The sequence below is a fragment of the Oncorhynchus clarkii genome, chromosome 21 (assembly GCF_045791955.1).
Source record: "Oncorhynchus clarkii lewisi isolate Uvic-CL-2024 chromosome 21, UVic_Ocla_1.0, whole genome shotgun sequence".
Taxonomy (NCBI): Eukaryota; Metazoa; Chordata; class Actinopteri; order Salmoniformes; family Salmonidae; genus Oncorhynchus; species Oncorhynchus clarkii.
In genome coordinates, this window is record NC_092167.1 from 16240908 (window position 1) to 16261575 (window position 20668).

The window sequence follows — 20668 nt, forward strand, 5'->3', positions numbered from 1 at the left end:
CACACGCTCAGATGCACACACACACAGACACACACACATTCATGCTCAGACATACATTCACAAATCAGGCAAACAGTTTCACCCCATGTGAGCCATGCTGTGGAAACCATTAAGGGATCAGAGAGGAGAGTGGCAGAGGAGATGAATTATTTTGATGCCAGAGCACATTCCCATTTCCCTCATTCTCTCCCAGTCCCCCTGGCCCCACTCTCTCTAATATCACCATCCAGCCCCCATCCAGGGACCTTCCATATCAAAGTGACCTGAATGCATCACCTGTCAATTAGACCAGCTGAGGCAAAGCAGTGAGAAAAGTGCCTTCAGGATTCTGCGATATGTCCACCATATTGAGGAGGGGACCTTCCATATCAAAGTGACCTGAATGCATCACCTGTCAATTAGACCAGCTGAGGCAAAGCAGTGAGAAAAGGGCCTTCAGGATTCTGTGATATGTCCACCATATTGAGGAGAGGTTTGGCTCCTGATTTTGTTCTTATAAAATAGATGATTTAAAGAGGGGATATCATGAGGACGGTGATGGAATGTATTTAGTGTCAAATGTACAAAACCTTGATTTAAATTGCATTGGACGAAGCCTTATGTCGTGTTTTGGGAATAATGAGCGCTAACGAGGGCTAATTGCTGAGAGCGTCTGGTGTAGTCGTTAGCAGTGTGACCCCAGGGCAAACCCAATATAAACTCCCTCTCCGTACCACAAGTCCCCACATTTATGTGTTCCACCCATAGGAAAGGAAATCCATAGTATTATGTTCTTACTAAGGGATATTTCAGATGTGGTTGCTCATTCTCTTCAGCTGATGTAACCCTCCAATGCGCCACTCAGAGTTGCACAGCACATACGCTGTTCAAAATAGTGTTTCAACTGAGGGGTGGTCAACGTGTGTGTAACTCTGAAAGTTCAATATGTGGTTCTCTGCTTTGTGCAATGTTGTACTTTGTCTTGTCCTGTTGTGTGCTGTTTTGATGTGCCTTTTTATATTTCACACTTTCTCTGAGGTGATGGCGTTTTCGTTGACCTCCGACACAGGTCTCCCTGCTCTGCAACCTGCCCTGTCCGTCAATCTGCCATGCATTAGAGCGTTGGCCAGTAACCGAAAGGTTGCTGGATCGAATCCTCGCGCTGACAAGGTAAAAATCTGTCGTTCTGCCCATGAGTAAGGTAGTTAACCCACTGTTCCCCGGGCGCTGAAGACGTAGATGTCCCCCCCCCCCCCCCCCCCCCCCCCCCCCCCGCACCTCTCTGATTCAGAGGTTGGGTTAAATGCGGAAGACACATTTCAGTTGATTGCATTCAGTTGTACAAATGACTAGGTATCCCCCTTTCCCTTTCCATGTCACTGACAACCACGCTCTGCTAACAACTACTATCTCATCTGCTCCCCTCTTCCGCTAAAATTCTAGTCGTTCACTCTCTTCCTCCGTGGGTCAGAGAGAGAGCAAATGAGGGAGATATTGTCCACTCATCCTACATGGGGGGCAGGAGAATTGGGCCCTAGAACAGGGTCTCCATTGATGCCGCATGTGGGGCTTTTGAAGTGCTATCATGTGAAGGCTCAGGGCTTCAGTGTTCATATCAGCAGGCTGTCTGGCTGTCTGATGCTGCTTGGTTATCTAGCTATGTTGATAGCCACAGGTGGGAATGGGAAACTGACTGAGGGTGGATCCCAATAGTCTGGAGTAGCTTCCTTGTCTCGTATCCCATCCTCCGTCTGTATTGACTTCACAAAGCTGGTGTGCTATACCCAGCCATGGCTTACTTATGAGGACTGATACACTCACCCGTGAGAAAGTCCAACCAGGAGCACTTTCTGTTACTACAGAAGGAGGACTAACCTTCCACACACAGTTTTAAATCTTTATATGTCCACTGTTATGGCTGGACACAGTTCATTCCATTATCGTCTCATTCAACCCTCCCTACATCTCCTCCACTTCCCATTCCATCAACACAGGCAAGATCGCGGCTCTGTCCCAGTTTCCCAAACCTGGTCTCCACACCTATCCTTATCCCGTCTCGTAGAGGGAAACTAAGCATTTATTTCCTGGTGTTGTTGTCAAGGGGAGGCTTGGTGGGAGTCTGGCTCTTTGATGTGCTGCAGCTGTGAATTCCACCGAGGCCCAGTCCCAGAGCTGATCCACAGAAGCTGGCTCTGTTACCCCCCCCCCCTCCCTTCCACCCCTCTCCTTCCTCGCTCAGCCCAGGAGTGTGCCACTTCTCTCCGACAATGGCTGACTTCATGCTCCCTCCCTCCGCTCCCGTGTTATCATACTGGAGCGGAGGGAGGGAGGAGGGAGATGGAGTGAAGAGGGGGAGACGGGTCTTCTCATTAAAACTCCTGTTGGTCTCCCTCAGTCCAATAAAAATAATCGCTGCTGTTGTGTTTGATCTGGTTTGATCAGTCAGAGACGATGAGGGGTGATAGGCATTCTAAGAAACATTCATTAAATGGTTTGGTGCTTTTATCTTTTAGGGGGGAAATAACTTTGTCGGGTTAGAAGACCCCCCCCCCCCCGACCCTTGTTACACTGTGTATGTTGAAACCCTCCTCTCCTCTCTGTCTCTACCACTTGTCTTTCTATCTTCTCCCTCTCTCTCTCTGTGCGTGCGTGCGTGTCACGGCTGTGTTTCCTTGCCACTGACAGGGCCAGTCTGGGTGGGATGATTTAGGGGTCTGTGATTCAGGGCAAGGGGTTAACACCCGCGGTCATCCCCTCATAATTCCCTACAGCTGCTCTAACCTAACAGTCTGCACAGAGAGGGGATGATATACAGAAAGAGATTGAAGCAACTAGAGGTACAGTACCAGTCAAAAGTTTGGACACACCTACTCATTCAAGGGTTTTTCTTCATTTTTAATATTTTCTATGTTGTACCCTTTGCCTTGATGACAGCTTTGCACACTCTTGGCATTCTCTCAACCAGCTTCACCTGGCATGCTTTTCCAACAGTCTTGAAGGAGTTCCCACATATGCTGAGCTGCTTTTTCCTTCACTCTGCGGTCCAACTCATCCCAAACTGTCAGGTGATTGTAGAGGCCAGGTCATCTGATGCAGCACTCCATCACTCTCCATCACTCTCCTTCTTGGTCAAATAGCCCTTACACAGCATGGAGATGTGTTGGGTCATTGTCCTGTTGAAAAACAAATGATAGTCCCACTAAGCACAAACCAGATGTTATGGCGTATCACTGCAGAATGCTGTGGTAGCCATGCTGGTTAAGTGTGCTAAATAAATCACAGACAATGTCACCAGCAAAGCACCATCACACCTAATCCTCCATGCTTCACGTGGGAACCACACATGCAGTGATCATCCGTTCACCTACTCTGCATCTCACAAAGACGCAGCGGTTGGAACCAAAAATCTCAAATGTGGACTCATCAGACCAAAGGACAGATTTCCACCGGTCTAATGTCCATTGCTCGTGTCTCTTGGCCCAAGCAAGTCCCCTTTTCTTATTTGTGTCCTTTAGTAGTGGTTTCTTTAAAGAAATTCGACCATGATGGCCTGATTCACACGGTCTCCTCTGAAAAGTTGATGTTGAGATGTGTCTGTTACTTGAACTCTGAAGCATTTATTTTGGATGCAATTTCTGAGGCTGGTAACTCTAATGAATGTATCCTCTGCAGCAGAGGTAACTCTGGGTCTTCCTTTCCTGTGGCGGTCCTCATGAGAATCATGAGAAGTTCTTGAAATTTTCCGGATTGACTGACCTTCATGTCTTAAAGTAATGGACTTTCGTTTCTCTTTGCTTATTTGAGTTGTTCTTTCCATAATATGGACTTGGTCTTTTACCAAATCGGGCTATCTTCTGTATACCCCCCCACCTTGTCACAACACAACTGATTGGCTCAAACACAATAAGAAGAAAATAAATTCCACTAATTAACTTTTAAGAAGGCACACCTGTTAATTGAAATGCATTCCAGGTGACTACCTCATGAAGCTGGTTGAGAGAATGCCAAGCTGTCATCAAGGCAAAGGGTGAATACTTTGAAGAATCTCAAATATAAAACATAGTTTACTTTTTTGGTTACTACATTATTCCATATGTGTTATTTCATAGTTGTGATGAGTTCACTATTATTCTACAATGTAGAAAATAGAAAATAAAGAAAAACCCTGTAATGAGTAGGTATGTCCAAACCTTTGACTGGTACTGTACCTACTACCACACACACACACACACACACACACACACACACACACACACACACACACACACACACACACACACACACACACACACACACACACACACACACACACACACACACACAGAGACACAGACAGTAGGTTGTCTGGTCCATGAAGATCATCGTGGTAATGGTGTGTTTCCTCGTGACTATGGGCACATGGAGGTCCAGAGAGCAAGACTTATGTAAACTTGGCAATGCCCACATTTCCACTGTCCTGACTTAATTCCCCGCTCCTCCAACTCTCACAGCACCTGTCTATGAGGGAATATCCTAACTTGGGAATATCGCTTACCTGGCAACCACAGGATTCCCGGAACCGGAACTTTCCTAACGTCATCCTCCAGGAACAAACACAACCCTCTGTCTTCCCTCTTCTCTCATCCCTCTGTTCCTCTCACGCTCTTTCTCTCACTCTCTCACTATTTCTCTTTCCCCTGTTTCCCCTCTGGATCAATGCATGGGCCTCCTTGCTTTTACACAGTTAAATGAGGATGGTTGTCATGAGGACATGACAGATCTCTGTTCATGAAGGAGCAGTTAGGCTTAATGGCGTCACTCCTGGATCGCTGTTATTCCCGGTGGTGTCCCTGGCAGTGTTCCTGGCACGGGGAAATGGGAATGACGTCTGAGGAGAAGTGAGGCCAGCTCATAGTGGAGGGAAACCATAATGTTAAGATGTGTGGATTGTGTTGGCAGGGAGAGTGAGCACATTATCACATGGGAAAACACTCTTGAGTTTTAAGGCACATTAACAAGCGTATTAACATGCATGTATGTTCTCACACAAATGTGGGCATACACACAGAGACAGAGTAGGCTATCACAGGATGGGTTTTTCAGCTGTGCTATGTGTTTGGTTTAGCCTTGCAGTTTGATGTTTGATTATACAGTAGTACTAGAGGTTGCTTGTACATTAGCTGACATAACTCTCACATACCCTCTTCCCTTAGCCTCTTGTTCAGCATCCATCTCGCTCTTTTTCATCTCACTCTTTTTCTTTCTCTCCATCTGACTCCCCCTTGTTTCTCTCGGATTCTGTCTGCCTCTCTCTCACTCTCTCTCATTCGCACTGAGCACACACACCTCTGCATATTTTTTTTTTACCTTTATTTAACTAGGCAAGTCAGTTAAGAACTAATTCTTATTTTCAATGACAGCCTAGGAACAGTGGGTTACCTGCCTTGTTCAGGGGCAGAACGACAGATTTTTACCTTGTCAGCTCGGGGATTCGATCTTGCAACCTTTCGGTTACTAGTCCAACCCTCTAACCACTAGGCTACTTGCCGCCCCACCTCTGCATATGTTCCTGTATGCGTCTGTTTCCTCATTAGGCATTGTTTCTGGGTGGTATTGTAAACTGGTAATGAGTTGTGTACTGTTGTTCTGATCAGAGGGTGGATGTGTGGGCGTTCCGCTGCCAGAACCCACTGTTCTCCTCCTTGCCCCCCACCCCCTTCCCCCCGGAGTCGAGTCCAGCAGGCGCGGGGTTCGGCGGTTCCTCCAAAGGCCCAATAAACCATGTTATAAATCGGTTATAGGAAATGTATGCATTTGTTTCTGTGTGTGTTCTATCCCAATAAAAATGGAGCCCATGACAACCTAATTTAACCAGTCAACAACTTACGAATGAATTGTCTCACTTTGACTAGCCAAAACCTGTAGCTCTCGTTACTATGAACATACACAAGCTCCAATATCTAGCATGTACACAAATCAATAAATATTGCAAAATACTATTTACTATCACAAAAAATAACAGTACACATTTCAGAACGTTTGCTTATAAAGGAATATCTGAGGTCTTAGACAGTGATGGAGTGTTTAGGCCCTGCGTGTGCCAAGAAAAGCCTCCCTCTCACCAAAGCGTAAACATTGCTCTTTTGCTTTTACACGTTGCTATGGTAATGCCAAGCATGTCCAATGTGACGGTGTGGACTGTGGAATACTGTTCAGCAGCAGGCATAGCCCTGGTAATCACACCGAGGATCACCCAAATATGAATAACACCGCTGCATATTCCCTCCAATTGCCCACAAGTCTCTGTTTCCACCTTTTAATCATCACTCAATCAGTGTAGTAACTCCACCTTATAGGAAATATTTCCCATATACACTCCCGACTCTGTTAAGTGCAGATCTGTAAACCTTGATTTGGAACGGTAAAAACATAGAATCCTACTGCTATTAAACCTTTACAGATGTGGTTGGGACTTTATCCGGCTTCTGGCATGAGTAGTGGGCTCTGTTAAAAAGAGAAAATTATGATGTATGATCTAGTAAATGCAGCTCTACGCTCGCTCCCAATCAGGGGTTCCATTTAAGTGATTACTGCCCCTGCATGTTGCAATAACTGTACCATTATCCACCGAATTTTCCACCAGTCACTGTTACTTTGGCTCTCCTGCCATTTGTTTGGGATGTCTACTACTGACTGACTGGCTCACTAAGACTCTGGGCTTACCAAGACTTCTCAATCACTTTAGTCCTCTTTCTCTCCGTCTTTGTCCCTGTGCCTTTGTTCCTGTCTCTCCATCTCGATTTCTATGTCTCTCTGTTCCCGTCTTTGTCTCTCTGTGTCTTTCTCTGCGCGCTCCTAACAACAACAAAGCTCGCAATGGACTGCCCATAAGAACTGGACTGCCTAACCTTCCATTGGCCAGATCTGAGTCCCAGAAAACCAGTACAATACCAGATTTAAGTTTAATACCGGACACAAACAAACCCTTGTTGAACCTCTGGGGTTGGGTTGGGATGACTCAGTCCTGGCCTGGACTCTTGTTGTATGTTTCCCAGGTTCTCCAGTTCTGGTCCTCACTGCAGTGGATCTATAGCACTCTCATGGCTCCATTTCACTTAGTACGGGCTAGTGTTTACGGCTAACTCTCATTTTAGCTTTAGCTACTCATGCTCTGATGATCTTTACACGGTCATAGAGACTGGTCATCTCAGCCTGCGGTTTCCAGAGGTCACTCTGTTGCCAGGGCACATCATGGTTGTGGATGTGGAGGAAGGACTGTATGGTTAAAACGTACTTGAAATGACCACACCGTCATTATATGTATTATGTGATTGGTAGTAAAGTCTCCTAATGGTGGCTCTGATGGTTCAAAGTTCCTCCATGAACAAGGCGCTTTCAGGCTGAGAGTTGGGAATGGATATAGATGAATAACCTAGTTGGGGAAGTCATTGTTTTCCCATAGAAACAGAATGCATGGAATTGAAACAGTTTTTTTTTTTTATCCCCCGTGAAATTTAATTAATTAAAACCCACAACATTCTGGCGCAATTGTGATTGTACTTGTAGGAATCTGTGTACATATCTTACACTGGCAGCGCTGAAAGGCTGGGAAAGTCCTTGTGAGCTGCAAGTGATTGAACATGTGGCCGTGTGGATATCGCTGTGTGGCAGACACATTCCAGATTGGCTGACCATTGTTTTCTCAGGGATCTGGCTGGGTTTCTTTCCCCTTTTTGACTTGGCACTCTGTCTCATGTACTTCATAGTGCCATCATGGGACTTCCTACCAAAAGGTCTTCATGTCTTCTATCATGATTTTGTTGTATACGTTTGTTCATACGTTCCAGTGTGACGCATTGTACAGTTATTACTCGCTTGTATTTTTTATTGAACCTTTAATTAACCAGGAGAAGCCCATTGAGACCCAGAGGAGCTGCCGCAACATGATACACACACACACTCTGCCCCTTGATGAGAGGAAGAAAGCAGGAGAAGTGTGTGTGTGTGTGTGTGTGTGTGTGTGTGTGTGTGTGTGTGTGTGTGTGTGTGTGTGTGTGTGTGTGTGTGTGTGTGTGTGTGTGTGTGTGTGTGTGTGCGCGCGTATGTATGTGAGTTAGAGGGTCACTGATTGATAAGGATGTGTGTGTGGTAATAAATGTGTGTTTGTGTGTGTGTATCATGTTGCGGCGGCTCCTCTGTGGTTCTGGGGTAGAGGTCTGAGCGTTAGAGCTGTCAGTTCAGAACTCTTCTCATTTCCTCTGTGTGTAATAAGGAACTCTTATCTGATGGCTGACCGTATGCATTCTGAAAGACTGTTATGCTGCTGTGTGTGTGTGTGCGTGTGCGTGTGCGTGTGTGTGTGTGTGTGTGTGTGTGTGCGTGCGTGTGATGATCTCCTAATCGTATAGCCTTATTCATGCAATATCCCGTATCTCCCTTGGGATATTGCTAGACATTTTTATAAGCTCTACTTTGATGTTTAGAGTGGCTGGAGACTGGTGTACACACAACAAACTTCTCAGAAGTCCGGCTTTTTCTCTACCATGTCCCACAGCAATTTTCCCTGTCATTACAATCACATGATATGACAAACTTGTTTATATTCATCCCATAATTCTTTGATAGTCCTCTTCCATGCGTGACTGGCGGTAGGATTCCTCTCTTCCGCTTGGACCACTGGGAGTGCGATCAGAAGACATCTGGGAAGCTCAGAGGGTGGTAGACATGAACACCCAGGGCCCTGGAGGGAACCTAGTGGAACCTGCATCCTCCCACATTCTGCGGTGTGGTTCTTGGTCACTGTATCTGTCTGCAATAATGACTTGGTGATGTAATGACTGAAGGGGAACCCATTCCATGGTTTATGGTCTATCCCTATGGTCTCATCAATGTCACTCTAACAAGGGTTGTTTATGTCTTCAAGACCATGTCCGTGTTCAACAGTTACATAGTGACCAGTGATTCATTTTGATTGGACAGCCAATGGTTTGTGAGGGCTACGGTGCATCAGAGAGGCTGGTTTGATCAGATGCATGCTTAGGGAAGTAGTAAGCAATACAGGGATGTGTGTGTGTGTCATTCTCTAATGGGTTGAATATTCCACTCTTTCACTCGTCCTCCCTAACTCCCTCCTCCCATTCATTCCCACACCAGAGAGTAAAATGTAATTTTCCCACAAGAACTAAAATAACATTTCCTCAGATCGCAGGCAGCAGTCTTGTTAACAAGTCAACATTTATGAAATGCATGGCGTATATACTTCAACTCGGGTAGAAGTGAAAACAGTGTTCTAGCCAGAAAATACTCTACCCTTTCGTTCTTTCCCCCTCTCTCACAAGAAACGAATAACAAAAGCCAATACAATACACACGATTTGACAAAAATGGATGTTGTGCAGTTTTTAGGGCAAGAAAACAACTAGTCTGCCAGAGAATACTTGTCTACGTGTACGTAGCCGTTTAGTGTTTTCCTTCTGTTGTTGGGATATGGTGGGGAGCCCAGAAAGACCTATGGAAAATCGAGGGTTTAGCCCCAAGCGTGACAGACAGGATTACAACCTAATAGCATCTGATCAAATCCTATTGATGACAGATTACATGAAATGCTCTTTAACCCTTTACACTCGTGGGAATTGGCCTATATGGATAGGCCTACATTGAAATGTTTCTTAGAGGAGAAATATGAAAAGCATATGAATTGAAAGGGATCAGGTTTGAGGTTATGGGAAAGTGATTAGACCAACATTGAGGACACAACAGTTCACCAAGACTGAATCCAAACATTTCAGTGTTGATTGTATGTGCATTTTACATTTACTGTACTTTGGACACATTTATTGATTAACAAAATCTGAAAACACTCTGGATACATTCAGTAACGTGGGGTAGATGCAACATAAGACAAAAAAAACGACATGGGTTTGAGTGAGAGGACTAACTGGTGTCTCCAAGTGGACACACACCTCTTCAACGTGTGCACAGTTCCTAAGTCATTTCAATACACTTTTATCTCAAAGAAGAGTCTTCAACTATAAGGTGCTTTTTTAAAATCTCTCCTAGCTGTGCCTTTGAGGAACTAGAGCAAGCACACTTGTTGTTGTTTTGTTTGGAACACTGCCCTGCATCCCCTCCATCACACAATTACTGTTGTTGTATACGCAATCTAAAAACGGCCCATTTTTTATTTCAAACTGGGTCAGGTGGGCATCATTTGAAAGCTTGTTCTGTTGCTAATATGACTAGCTAAATTATAAATGACGAGGCTTTCAGAGGTCAATTCAGAGAAACAGATCGTAATTTTGTCATGCGTGCATTCTGTTCTCGGAACAACCCAGGGTATGACGTCAGGTCATCTCGTAGTGGTCATAAACACGTTCAATGTTAATTTTATGATATGGAAATGTGAAGTGCACATTTGGACTCACAGGTGTTTGGCTTGCTTGTATGACATTAAATCGGTATTTATTATAATCCTCAACGTCTTTCAAAATACAATGAGTCCTCTTAATTTACAGCATTTCCCTCACTCAGACGACAACATTTTGGCAAGAGTTGCCCAATTAGCAGGAGGGATGGGGGGGAACCTCTTGTCGCGCGCTGTGCTCAAGTTCAGAATGGCTGTCAGTCAAAACCCATACAGCGCTGTGAAGCGCAGAGCCTGAGGTCTGAAGTCATTTATAGCATGTTACTGTACAGCCACTGCGTTCCAATTTAGGCGCTTATCAGTGCCCGAATCTGCCCTTTTCAACCCGTATAAGGGTATGAGCATAAAGGGCCTCAGATGGAATCTGCATTAGGGGGAAATAGGGTCACAACCCGCCCCACACCCGTTGTCACTGTTTTTGTTGACGTACTGAGGAGCGTCGCGCAGCATGGTACAAAGAAATGGCAGTACATAGTGTGCGACGACGTCAGAGGGGGAAAAACAGTGGTGGTTGTTTGCGGTAACTTCTTTTGTTGTTGTAGTATCACAAACGGACGTGGCGGTTTCACCATTAAGGACTCCAGCTTTTAAGGTGGCTGTTCAAGCTGTCACAATAGGCTGTGTCAACCACCTAAAAACGGACTTTAATAACGTTGCAGATTATAAATTGTTACCTCGGAATGTCTCTCTCATTATTATATATACTGTATTGCATTTACTCTGAAGATCTTTACTGATCAATGAAACCGGTAAAGCCTAAGAGTTATTTTGCTCAAGGCTGGTATTTCTATTGTATTTCCACGATGATATTTACAACACTTTTTACTGGTTCATTTATTTTATTTCCACTTTGTTCTTTGGGAGTCAGAAGCTCTCCTATAACCATAAAATTGACGCTCTGAGGAGAGGAATCCAGCGCTTTACAGTATAACTGCCCTGAAGGAACTCTAGAGCTCTGTTGCGTTGTTGTCAGAACGTACAGTTTATTTCAGCAGTCTTTTTAGGGATTGGCCTGTCGTCTCAACAGCAGCCAACAACCACTGGGAGACTCGGCATGAAGACTGAGGTGAAAGAGATTTCCCCTAGCTTTATTGTTTTATACAGTTGTCTTGTTTTATTCAGGATTAGACCGAGCCTATCTTCAGAGGAGTGATTTTTGGAGTGTGTGTTTGTACACTCCTATGCCTGGGTGTGTTTCCCTTGTGCTACTACTTCTCAAGCCGAGCGTTATCCGAGCTCCTTCTCTGCTTGCCAGATTCAGCTGGCATTCCTGCCCTACTGTTGACGCATTGACAGGAAAAGCTTGATACCCTTTTGAGACATATAATTCACCAAATATTTATTATATCCCCAAATATTTATTATTTTGCGTGTTATTCCTTTTTCCCCCAATTAACTTTTTGTTCCGATCTCAACCCCTACTTGTCTTCCTACTAAGCTGGCTTCTCTAATGAGTAGGGTCCTTTTGGTCCTGGAGGATTGGAGTCGGTAGATTGACCAGCCTTTGTGTCTGCTCCAACAAAAGCAGGTAGTGGTGTCTTAACAAGGCCACTTGGCACAGAGACAAGCAGCTATGATCTAATGGAGAGCACGGTTGGATTAGCTGTGTGTGTGTGTGTGTGTGTGTGTGTGTGTGTGTGTGTGTGTGTGTGTGTGTGTGTGTGTGTGTGTGTGTGTGTGTGTGTGTGTGTGTGTGTGTGTGTGTTTGTGTGTGTCGGGGATTACCACTCCCTTGTATCGAGGTTGGTTAGCATAGCTCTTTGATCAATGCAGATTACTGTAGTGTTGGACTCAGACCCTTATAACCAAGTCACCCCCCCCACCCCCACACACACACACACTACATTCTCCTCTGAAGTACTGCTCTCTAATCCCTCGGTGGCCACAAACCATCTCTTGGTTTTCAGCACTTTATTAACCGAATGTGACGTTAGGAGAGTCCTATTGGGGAGCCTGGCTGAGAATTGATGGTCCATGAATCAGGGGTTTTCACTGAGGGCTGGTGTCGAGGGATGCTATTAAAGCTCCCTGTTGGATAATTATTTTTAAGGGGGGGGGGGGGGGGAGAACTTGACATCAGATAAATGCTGGTCTATATGCGTACCTGCCACTGTAAAAGAAAGAGGGGGGGTTGAGGGAAAGAGAGGGAAAAAGATTGAGAAAGGGAAGAGAAAATATATATACTGTATATACAGATCTTTTTTACGTGGCAGCGAGACTCTCCGGTCCGTTTTAAGAAGAGGGATGGAGGGAAGGATGAAAGGTGGCCGCGGTGCGTTTCCTCCATAACGGCGGTTGGGCCGTGGCCCCAGGCGGCTCCCTCAGACCCCAGGGCCTCTGTGTTTGTGGCGTGTACACTGTGCACAGGTACGAACAAGAAAATCCCTGTTAAGTTGTCTTGTGGCACTTTGTTGAGAGCTGCGTCGGAGCCGTGGGGAATGTGGTGTGGACGTGTGAACTGAAGACCCTCAGAGGGAGGTTGGGTGGGTGTGTGTGTGAGGTTCAGTTTCTTCATGGCCCTTTTGAAAGGGGAAGTGTATGTGTGTAAGTGTGTGTGGGGGGGGGGGGGGGGCATCTATGTGTGTGTGTGTGTGTGAGGTTCAGTCGCGCCGCAAGCCCGATATAAGAGGAGGGGCCTGGCGGTGTCTCTGTACTCAGGGCCAGACGGTCGGGCGGCTCCCACGGGGGCCCCTGCGATACGTAGCTTCCCGGCCGCTGTCATTCATCTGGTTAGGTTTGTTTGACCTCTGACCCCTCACCTCCAACCATTTGAACCCCCACCACCACCAACCTCAAGGAGAGAGACACAGCGCCCACCGCCAAGCTCTCTAATACCGAAGGGAAGAGAGAAGGAAGGGAGTGATGGAGAGAAATGAGCTGAGTAAAGAAGTGAAAGATTGTGAGAAAAGAGAGGGCCCAAAGAGAGATGGAAACACAGTGAGTGAGGTAATGGCAGAAAGGTCATTACCATTACCTGGTAATTACGGGTTAAATAAAATAAAAATTGAGACAGGGATGACTCAGTGGTCGGAGACTGGTTTTACAGTAACTGCCTCCCATAACTCAAACAGAGAGGGGAAAACATGATCATTCCTATCAGTACACAACTACAGCTATGAAAGCCTTTGACAATGGAGATTTCCATCGTCTATATGGTTGCATAAATGGTCAGATGAGTTGAATTGTTGAATTCATATGGTCATAAATCTACCCCAACCTTCCATTTGCGTTACTGTGTTTCATTGTGACAACATGGATACTAGAACAATAGCACTGAATGGATAATAGAACAATAGCACTGAATGGATACTAGAACAATAGCACTGAATGGATACTAGAACGATAGCACTGAATGGAAACCACAACAATAGCACTGAATGGATACTGGAATAATAGCACTGAATGGATTCTAGAACAATAGCACTGAATGGATACTAGAACAATATCACTGAATGGATACTAGAACAATAGCACTGAATGGAAACCACAACAATAGCACTGAATGGATACTGGAATAATAGCACTGAATTGATACTAGAACAATAGCATTGAATGGATACTAGAACAATAGCACTGAATGGAAACCACAACAATAGCACTGAATGGATTCTGGAATAATAGCACTGAATGGATTCTAGAACGATAGCACTGAATGGATACTAGAACGATAGCACTGAATGGATACTAGAACAATAGCACTGAATGGAAACCACAACAATAGCACTGAATGGATACTAGACTACAACATCATCTCAACATGGAGTTCCCTCAGCCTCCCAGTACAATGGACCATTCCTCATAATCTCATCTCTCTCTCTCACCCTGTGTCTACGCAGGACTGTGGCCTGGTGGTGCAACCAGATCAGCCCTGTGGTTTGGAGCCACTCCCTGGGCCACTCTCTGCAGGCGAGCCCCAGGCCCCAACTCGGCCCTGCATCTCTGGGGATGCACCAGGTCTGTCCCCCATCAAAGATATCACTTCACATTGTTTTTATAGATTACATTTCCTACATAGCTGAAAGGCTTTATGAATTACTGTCAGAAAAATTATTTCACTACAGGATCCTCAGAAATGTTCTACTTAGAAATAATTCTCATCGCTCTGAAATATTATGCATACGTGCCCAGATGTCCATATGAAACCGTGCTGTGTGTGTATCTGTACAAGGCTGATTTAAGCGGCCAACACACTCTGCCCTTTGATTGAAGTGCAAAAGGTCAGAGGTTAAACTCAGCTATTAAATCCAATATCCTACCCTGCAGGGCAGAGAATAAATGTCAGCAGGGAGAGCAATGTGACGTGTCTGTGGAGAATTATAACTCTCACAATGTGTGAGAGTTGTGAAAAGTCTGTCTAGATTTTGTTAATGGAAATAGTTTATTAATGAATATAGATGTGTTTTTTGGAGCAGGAACAATTAACCACTTCATTCACTTCTGGTTGTCTGATTGCCTGTCCTTCTCTTTTCATTTCTTTCCTTCCTTCTCTTTTTCTCTCCCCAGGTCGTTGGGTGGTTCCTTGCCTCAGCTGTGCCGACAACCGGACCTGTGACTGGAGAGAGGTTGTCTGGCAACCCGAGGGCTGTTACCACCCCTTGCTGGACCTCCCCCAGCTGCAGGACTGCATGATGCACAGGAAGGTAAGCCCTAAGGCAGGGGTAGGCAACTAAATTCATCAGTGGGGTGATTTTTGTCAAGGTTGATGGTCATGGGGCCAGAACATAATTATAATAATCTTTTTAACTGCAAATTGACCACAACTAAGCCCAAAAAATTATTTTTTTGAGAAAAGAACAATCATGTCATACCTTGTTTACACTGAGACACAATCACATACACTACATGGCCAAAAGTACACCACTCCATGGCCGAGTAGCCGCACACTAGTCTAAGATCACCATGCACAATACAAAGCGTTGGCTGGAGTGGTGTAAAGCTTGCCGCCATTCGACTCTGGAGCAGTGGAAACGTGTTCTCTGTTCTCGCTACAGCATACAATGACATTCTAGACGAGTCTGTGATTCTAACTTTGTGGCAACAGTTTGGAGGAGGCCCTTTCCTGTTTCAGCATGACAATGCCCCCGTGCACAAAACTAGGTCCATACAGAATGGTTTGTCCAGAGCAGTGTCAAAGAACTTGACAGGCCTGCACAGAGCCCTGATCTCAACCCCATCAAACACCTTTGGAATGAATTTGAACGCCGACTTCGAGCCAGGCCTAATCACCCAACATCATTCCTCAACCTCACTAATACTCTTGTGGCTGAAGTCCCCACAGCAATGTTCCAACATCTAGTGGCAAGCCTTCCCAGAAGAGGCTGTTATAGCAGCAAAGGGGGGACCAACTCCATATTAATGCCCATGATTTTGGAATGAGATGTTCGACAAGCAGTGTATGTCCATAGTCCATGACCTGAGTTCAGGCACTGCTCTCATGTCCCTAGCTAGCTCTCTGCTCAGGTTACTGTCCCACAATCTACTAACAGTACAGATTAGAAATGAGCTTGTTCCCCAAAAGCGGGAGGTAGGTGGGGCTGGTTAGCAGCGGGCGCTAACTGGGTGCTAACTAGGCGCTAACAAGGCCCTCCAGCTGAGTCATAAAAGACGACACATGGATCCAGACAGACAGCAGCGCCGACAGATTCAGTGAGAGTGATAATATTTTCCACATGCATAAAACTTTCGCATGTGCACACACACACACACACTATGTCTATGTTTGTGAGAGATATTGCACAGGGGATAACATAATGATATGGAAGCCAGCTGTACTGGTCAGGCTCTTTAGAGTGTGCTTGGTCAGCACTGTGTGAGAAAGGTGTGGGCAGATATGTGTGTTAAGACTACGCTAACCAGCATGCATCTGGTCTAAAGATGGACCAGAGATGATAATGTAAGGTAACAAGACAAGGCAGTGTCTAGCACATTTCCCTAGTGAGTTAATTTGATGGCTAAGCCATCCCTCAAACATCTGTTTTTCTTTTTCTCTCTCGCTCTCTCCCTTTCATTGAAGCCAGGTGGAGAGGGTAGATGAGGTAGGCTATGGTATGATGCCTCTGAGGTGAGAAAGTGGGGTTTATGTGACGCTGTATGAATAGGTCTGTAAACCCAGCAGGGGTTGGCAGAGCTGAGGACAGGATGAATGGTGGAGGGACAGAAGCAGAAAACTGTATGAACTAAAGTCTTAGCCTTTAGTTCAAATCCTCCAGTAATGCTAATGGGAGGGCATGTAGTTTCCTGCACTAGTGTCACAGTACGGAGCGGCCCTCAGGGACGTAAAGCCATTAAACCAACCCGGGAAATATATAAGGCTTAATAGGTATATATCTTATTTAAAGTTTTTTAGCGGGGACTCCATTTTGTCTGGCAGAATTTCTGGGGCCCTCATTTTGACTGGCAGAATTTCTGGGGACCCCATTTTGTCTGGCAGAATTTCTGGGGACCCCAATTCTTTCCCAATAATTTATTGCGCTCCCACCCCAAATCTAATGACACAACCTTAAAATTGGTCAATTTAGATTTTTACATCAACAAAATAACCTTTGATTCATTGCATTTTCATATTTTATCAAAATGAAAGGAAACCAATAAACACATTTACTCAAAATTGCATCGTTCAAATTATCATTCTCAAAAATGTTTGTGTATTGCCCCATACAACAATCTGTACTCTTAATTATTGTTCCTAAAAAACAAAAACATTTTGGCGACCCCACTGCAGTTTGCGACCCAGGCTTTGAATACCACTGCCTTAGAGCCATAGTAGGTATTACAGTCCTAGGGCTTTCTATAGGCTTAGTCAAATCTCTCTAGGGAATGTGGATAGTGGTTTAATGAAAGCTGTCTCTGGTGAATGTGGGTAGTTTGTGAAAGACTTGCCAGTTACTTCCAGGTCAGAGGTCAGTGTGGGGCTTTAGCCACTTTAGCTCACATTGCAGCTAATTTTAATAAAGCCTCTCAACTTCCTGTCCTCACACACCCTACCCAGTCTACCCCTTTGGCTTTTCACGTTTTAACTCTTGACTGTTTCTGACAGGATACTTTAATATGGATCTGTATCAATAGTGATTTGATGCATGAGTTACGAGTTACATCAGTTTGCTCCAGATGTCGTGTTTGTTACGTTTCTCTGGACTTCCCCATTTTCTCATCAACAGATTTGGACAATCAGAAGCTTTTCACAAAGATGAGATGTTTGCCACCTAAACTACAGTCCATCTGTTTTGGCTCTGTTCGGTGTTTGAAAAGGCTCTTTCACACACTCTGATTGGCTTAGCTGGAAACTGACTTGGACACTTTTGATATGTCATATTGTGTTATGTGGATTGGTCGCAATAGAAGCATCCCACTGGGCACAGATGTCAATTCAACGTCTCTTCCACTCTTCCACTGGTTGATTCAACCAGTGTGCCTAGTGGGATTTGCCTTTCATGTGTTCACATTTTGGCAATGCTGCAGTCAGCCATAAAGGTCAGCAGTTATATATTGAAGGACATGCCAGTCAACTACAGTAAAATCATTTTGAAGTGCAAATTCAATGAAAACTGGGCCATACTCATTAGGGCAGGAAACCAAAGAAATGGGCTGAAACGGGGAGCGACTAAATTAACTTGTCCAATAAGAAATGTTCATTTCGTTTTCTGCTCCAAAAGACTTTGGTACGTTTTTCTACGGTGTGCCCTAATGAATACAACCCAGGTGTTCTCGATCCTGTCAAGTCAAAACCATTATTCTTGCCACTCAGGTAATGTTCATAGGTGACTCCACTAACCGGGGGATGATGTACTTCCTGATGGAGCGGGTCAACTCTAGTCTGGAGGACTGGGGCAAGGCCCACGACAGCCTGGTCTATCGCAATGTCAATCAGGGACACACACACGTCTCCTACTCCTACTACCCCCAGTTCTGGCTGGAGCAGAGCCACAGACCCACCTTCCAAAGGGCCCTGGAGCAGCTCATACTGAGGTGAAGGAGAGGGGGAGTCTGTGTGGGTGGATGGATGAGAGTGGGCGTTACCGCCCCTGCTGCACTACAGTATGTCCTGTAATCACTGCAGTCTACTCATCAGCTGTTAGATTGGCATCAAGAAACCATATGTATGTAGAAGCCATTTTGGCTCTTAGCTCCCATAAACACTCGAAGCCCTGTCCCCCCATATGGAGAGGGAGCCTTAATCAGTTGCTGTGATCAAAGGTCCGGGGGCTGCGTTTAAGAGTCATGTGTTAGGAGTCGTGTCACAGTGTAATTTAACACAGCAGGTCTCCCAACCACGACTCTCTCTCTGGGACCGCACTCTGCTTTGGATGTGACTACTGAAGGATATGCTGAGCAGGTGGTGTGTGTGTGTGTGTGTGTGTGTGTGTGTGTGTGTGTGTGTGTGTGTGTGTGTGTGTGTGTGTGTGTGTGTGTGTGTGTGTGTGTGTGTGTGTGTGTGTGTGTGTGTGTGTGTGTGTGTGTGTGTGTGTGTGAAAGCAGTAGTGTGTTGTCAGCATGTGTGCCTATGCCTGTTCAATAGACATAGTCCTACTGGCGAGCTGAAGTCTTTTTGACCTTTGATCCCCTCCGAAGGTCGCGACCCCTGGAGAACTCCCGTCAGACTGTGCTGGTGGCAGGAGGTGTCCAGTGGCTCAACACCAACCACCTAAGGATCATGAGAGAAGTGCTGGAGAGGTAAACCCACTGATGCATACACTCCGTGGCAAACTCCCTTCCTGACCGTTCAGGAATTAGCAACTGTTTAATTAAATATATTCACTGGCCAAGAATAGACCTCATTACCCATTTCTCTCCTCCAGAGAAGGGCTACAGGATATCATGGTGGTGGTGAAGTCTCTGGGCATGGGCTTCCATCTCCCTGTGGATGGCATCCGCTCTCTCTCACTGGTAGGTCCATCCTCCTGTTTGTGTGCGTTCAGTTTCCCTCTTGGTGTCTCCTCCTCTACTCTTTTCTCTGTTTGACTGATCTGTTTCTCTCTCTCTCTATCACTCTCTCTCTCGTTCTTCCCCTCTCTCTCTCTCTTTCCCCCTCAGCTTCTCTCTTCACTCTTAATTATTTTCCCATGCTGTTCACATTACTGCTTATCTGTTAAAGTTTTTAAAAGGCAGTGCTTAGTCACCTGGTGGATAGCCCTTTGTCCGTGCCATGTGTATTTATCTACAAAAAAAAACATTATTGGCTAATAGTCCATGGCTTCCAACATGCTGACTGGTCCAACATCAGCAATGGGCACCTGTTCAACAGCAATACAACTAATTCAATTCAAAGGTCAGTTATATTTCAGGCGTGTTGCAATAGGGGCCTCCGGGCAACTGTACAAAAATGTTATGGCTACGATACGGCTCCCAATGTGAGTGTTTTAAGATAGTTTTTCCTTGTGTTGAGTAGCGATTACTTCTTTGTTGTCTTACTTTAACTTGCCCAGAGAGGAGTACAGGAGCTGTACAGAGAGAACAGCAACATCATCACCGCCGCAAAGCACTATGGGTATGAGGTCATAGACACATTCAGTGTCACCATGGGCCGCTACAAAGAGTTCCTGCAGGGACGGTGCGCCTGCCATTTTCACGAGGTAACCCCTTTCATCCCACCTTCACCCTCGTCTAAAAAAATAAAAAAAACACAGCACTCCAAGTTCTTGCCCCACCCTTATTGAAATTCAGCATGTTACCTTTGTTTATCGTAGTAAATATTCATTCTCAGGATTTGGTTACATCCTAGTCAGTTATTCAAATCACAGCACAATGTTACCAACACTTTAACACAGGTATTGCATGTTTCTCTCTGGATACAGTAATTGATACCAATTATAACTAATGGTTTGTCGAAACTTCAGTGACCAGGGAGCACAGCTAGATCCACAGCAAGTTCTTTCCCCATGGACTCCCTCTCCGACTGTAATATCTGAAATAACTTCATTATGGATACTTGCTATTACTGTTTACGCCGATTTACCAGGAGGGAATCTTTGGGCTTAAATAATCCTGGGATTTAACCCTACGGTAGATCCAAATGCTGAACTGCCATTTTCTGGGCCCAGAGGAAATCGGTTCTTATGCCCTCTTGATTAAACAATCCCCCTCCATGTCAGGGAGCTTTCTAGAAGGAAATGCTGCTGTATCACACATACACAGACACACACACACACACACAATCCCCTTCTGCCCCCTCTCCAGCTCCCTTTATAAAGAACAGTCACTTGTTTTAATTCAGCTATAAAATTGTTCCATGGATCGGTTAATCAGTAATTAGCCGTTAGGCCGGGTTTTATTGGGCAGTAAAGCTCCACGT

The 20668-nt window shown here is 45.2% G+C and overlaps 1 protein-coding gene across 1 annotated transcript in view; it reads left to right on the plus strand.

The window, feature by feature from the left end:
• LOC139378654 (cadherin-like and PC-esterase domain-containing protein 1) overlaps positions 1–20668 on the plus strand; it is a 70265-nt gene that overhangs the window by 47503 nt on the left and 2094 nt on the right. The window contains exons 15-20 of the mRNA XM_071121026.1: positions 14217–14334; positions 14884–15020; positions 18125–18345; positions 18949–19050; positions 19176–19263; positions 19803–19949. Coding sequence (XP_070977127.1) covers positions 14217–14334; positions 14884–15020; positions 18125–18345; positions 18949–19050; positions 19176–19263; positions 19803–19949 — 813 coding nt within the window. The remainder of the gene's footprint in view (positions 1–14216; positions 14335–14883; positions 15021–18124; positions 18346–18948; positions 19051–19175; positions 19264–19802; positions 19950–20668) is intronic.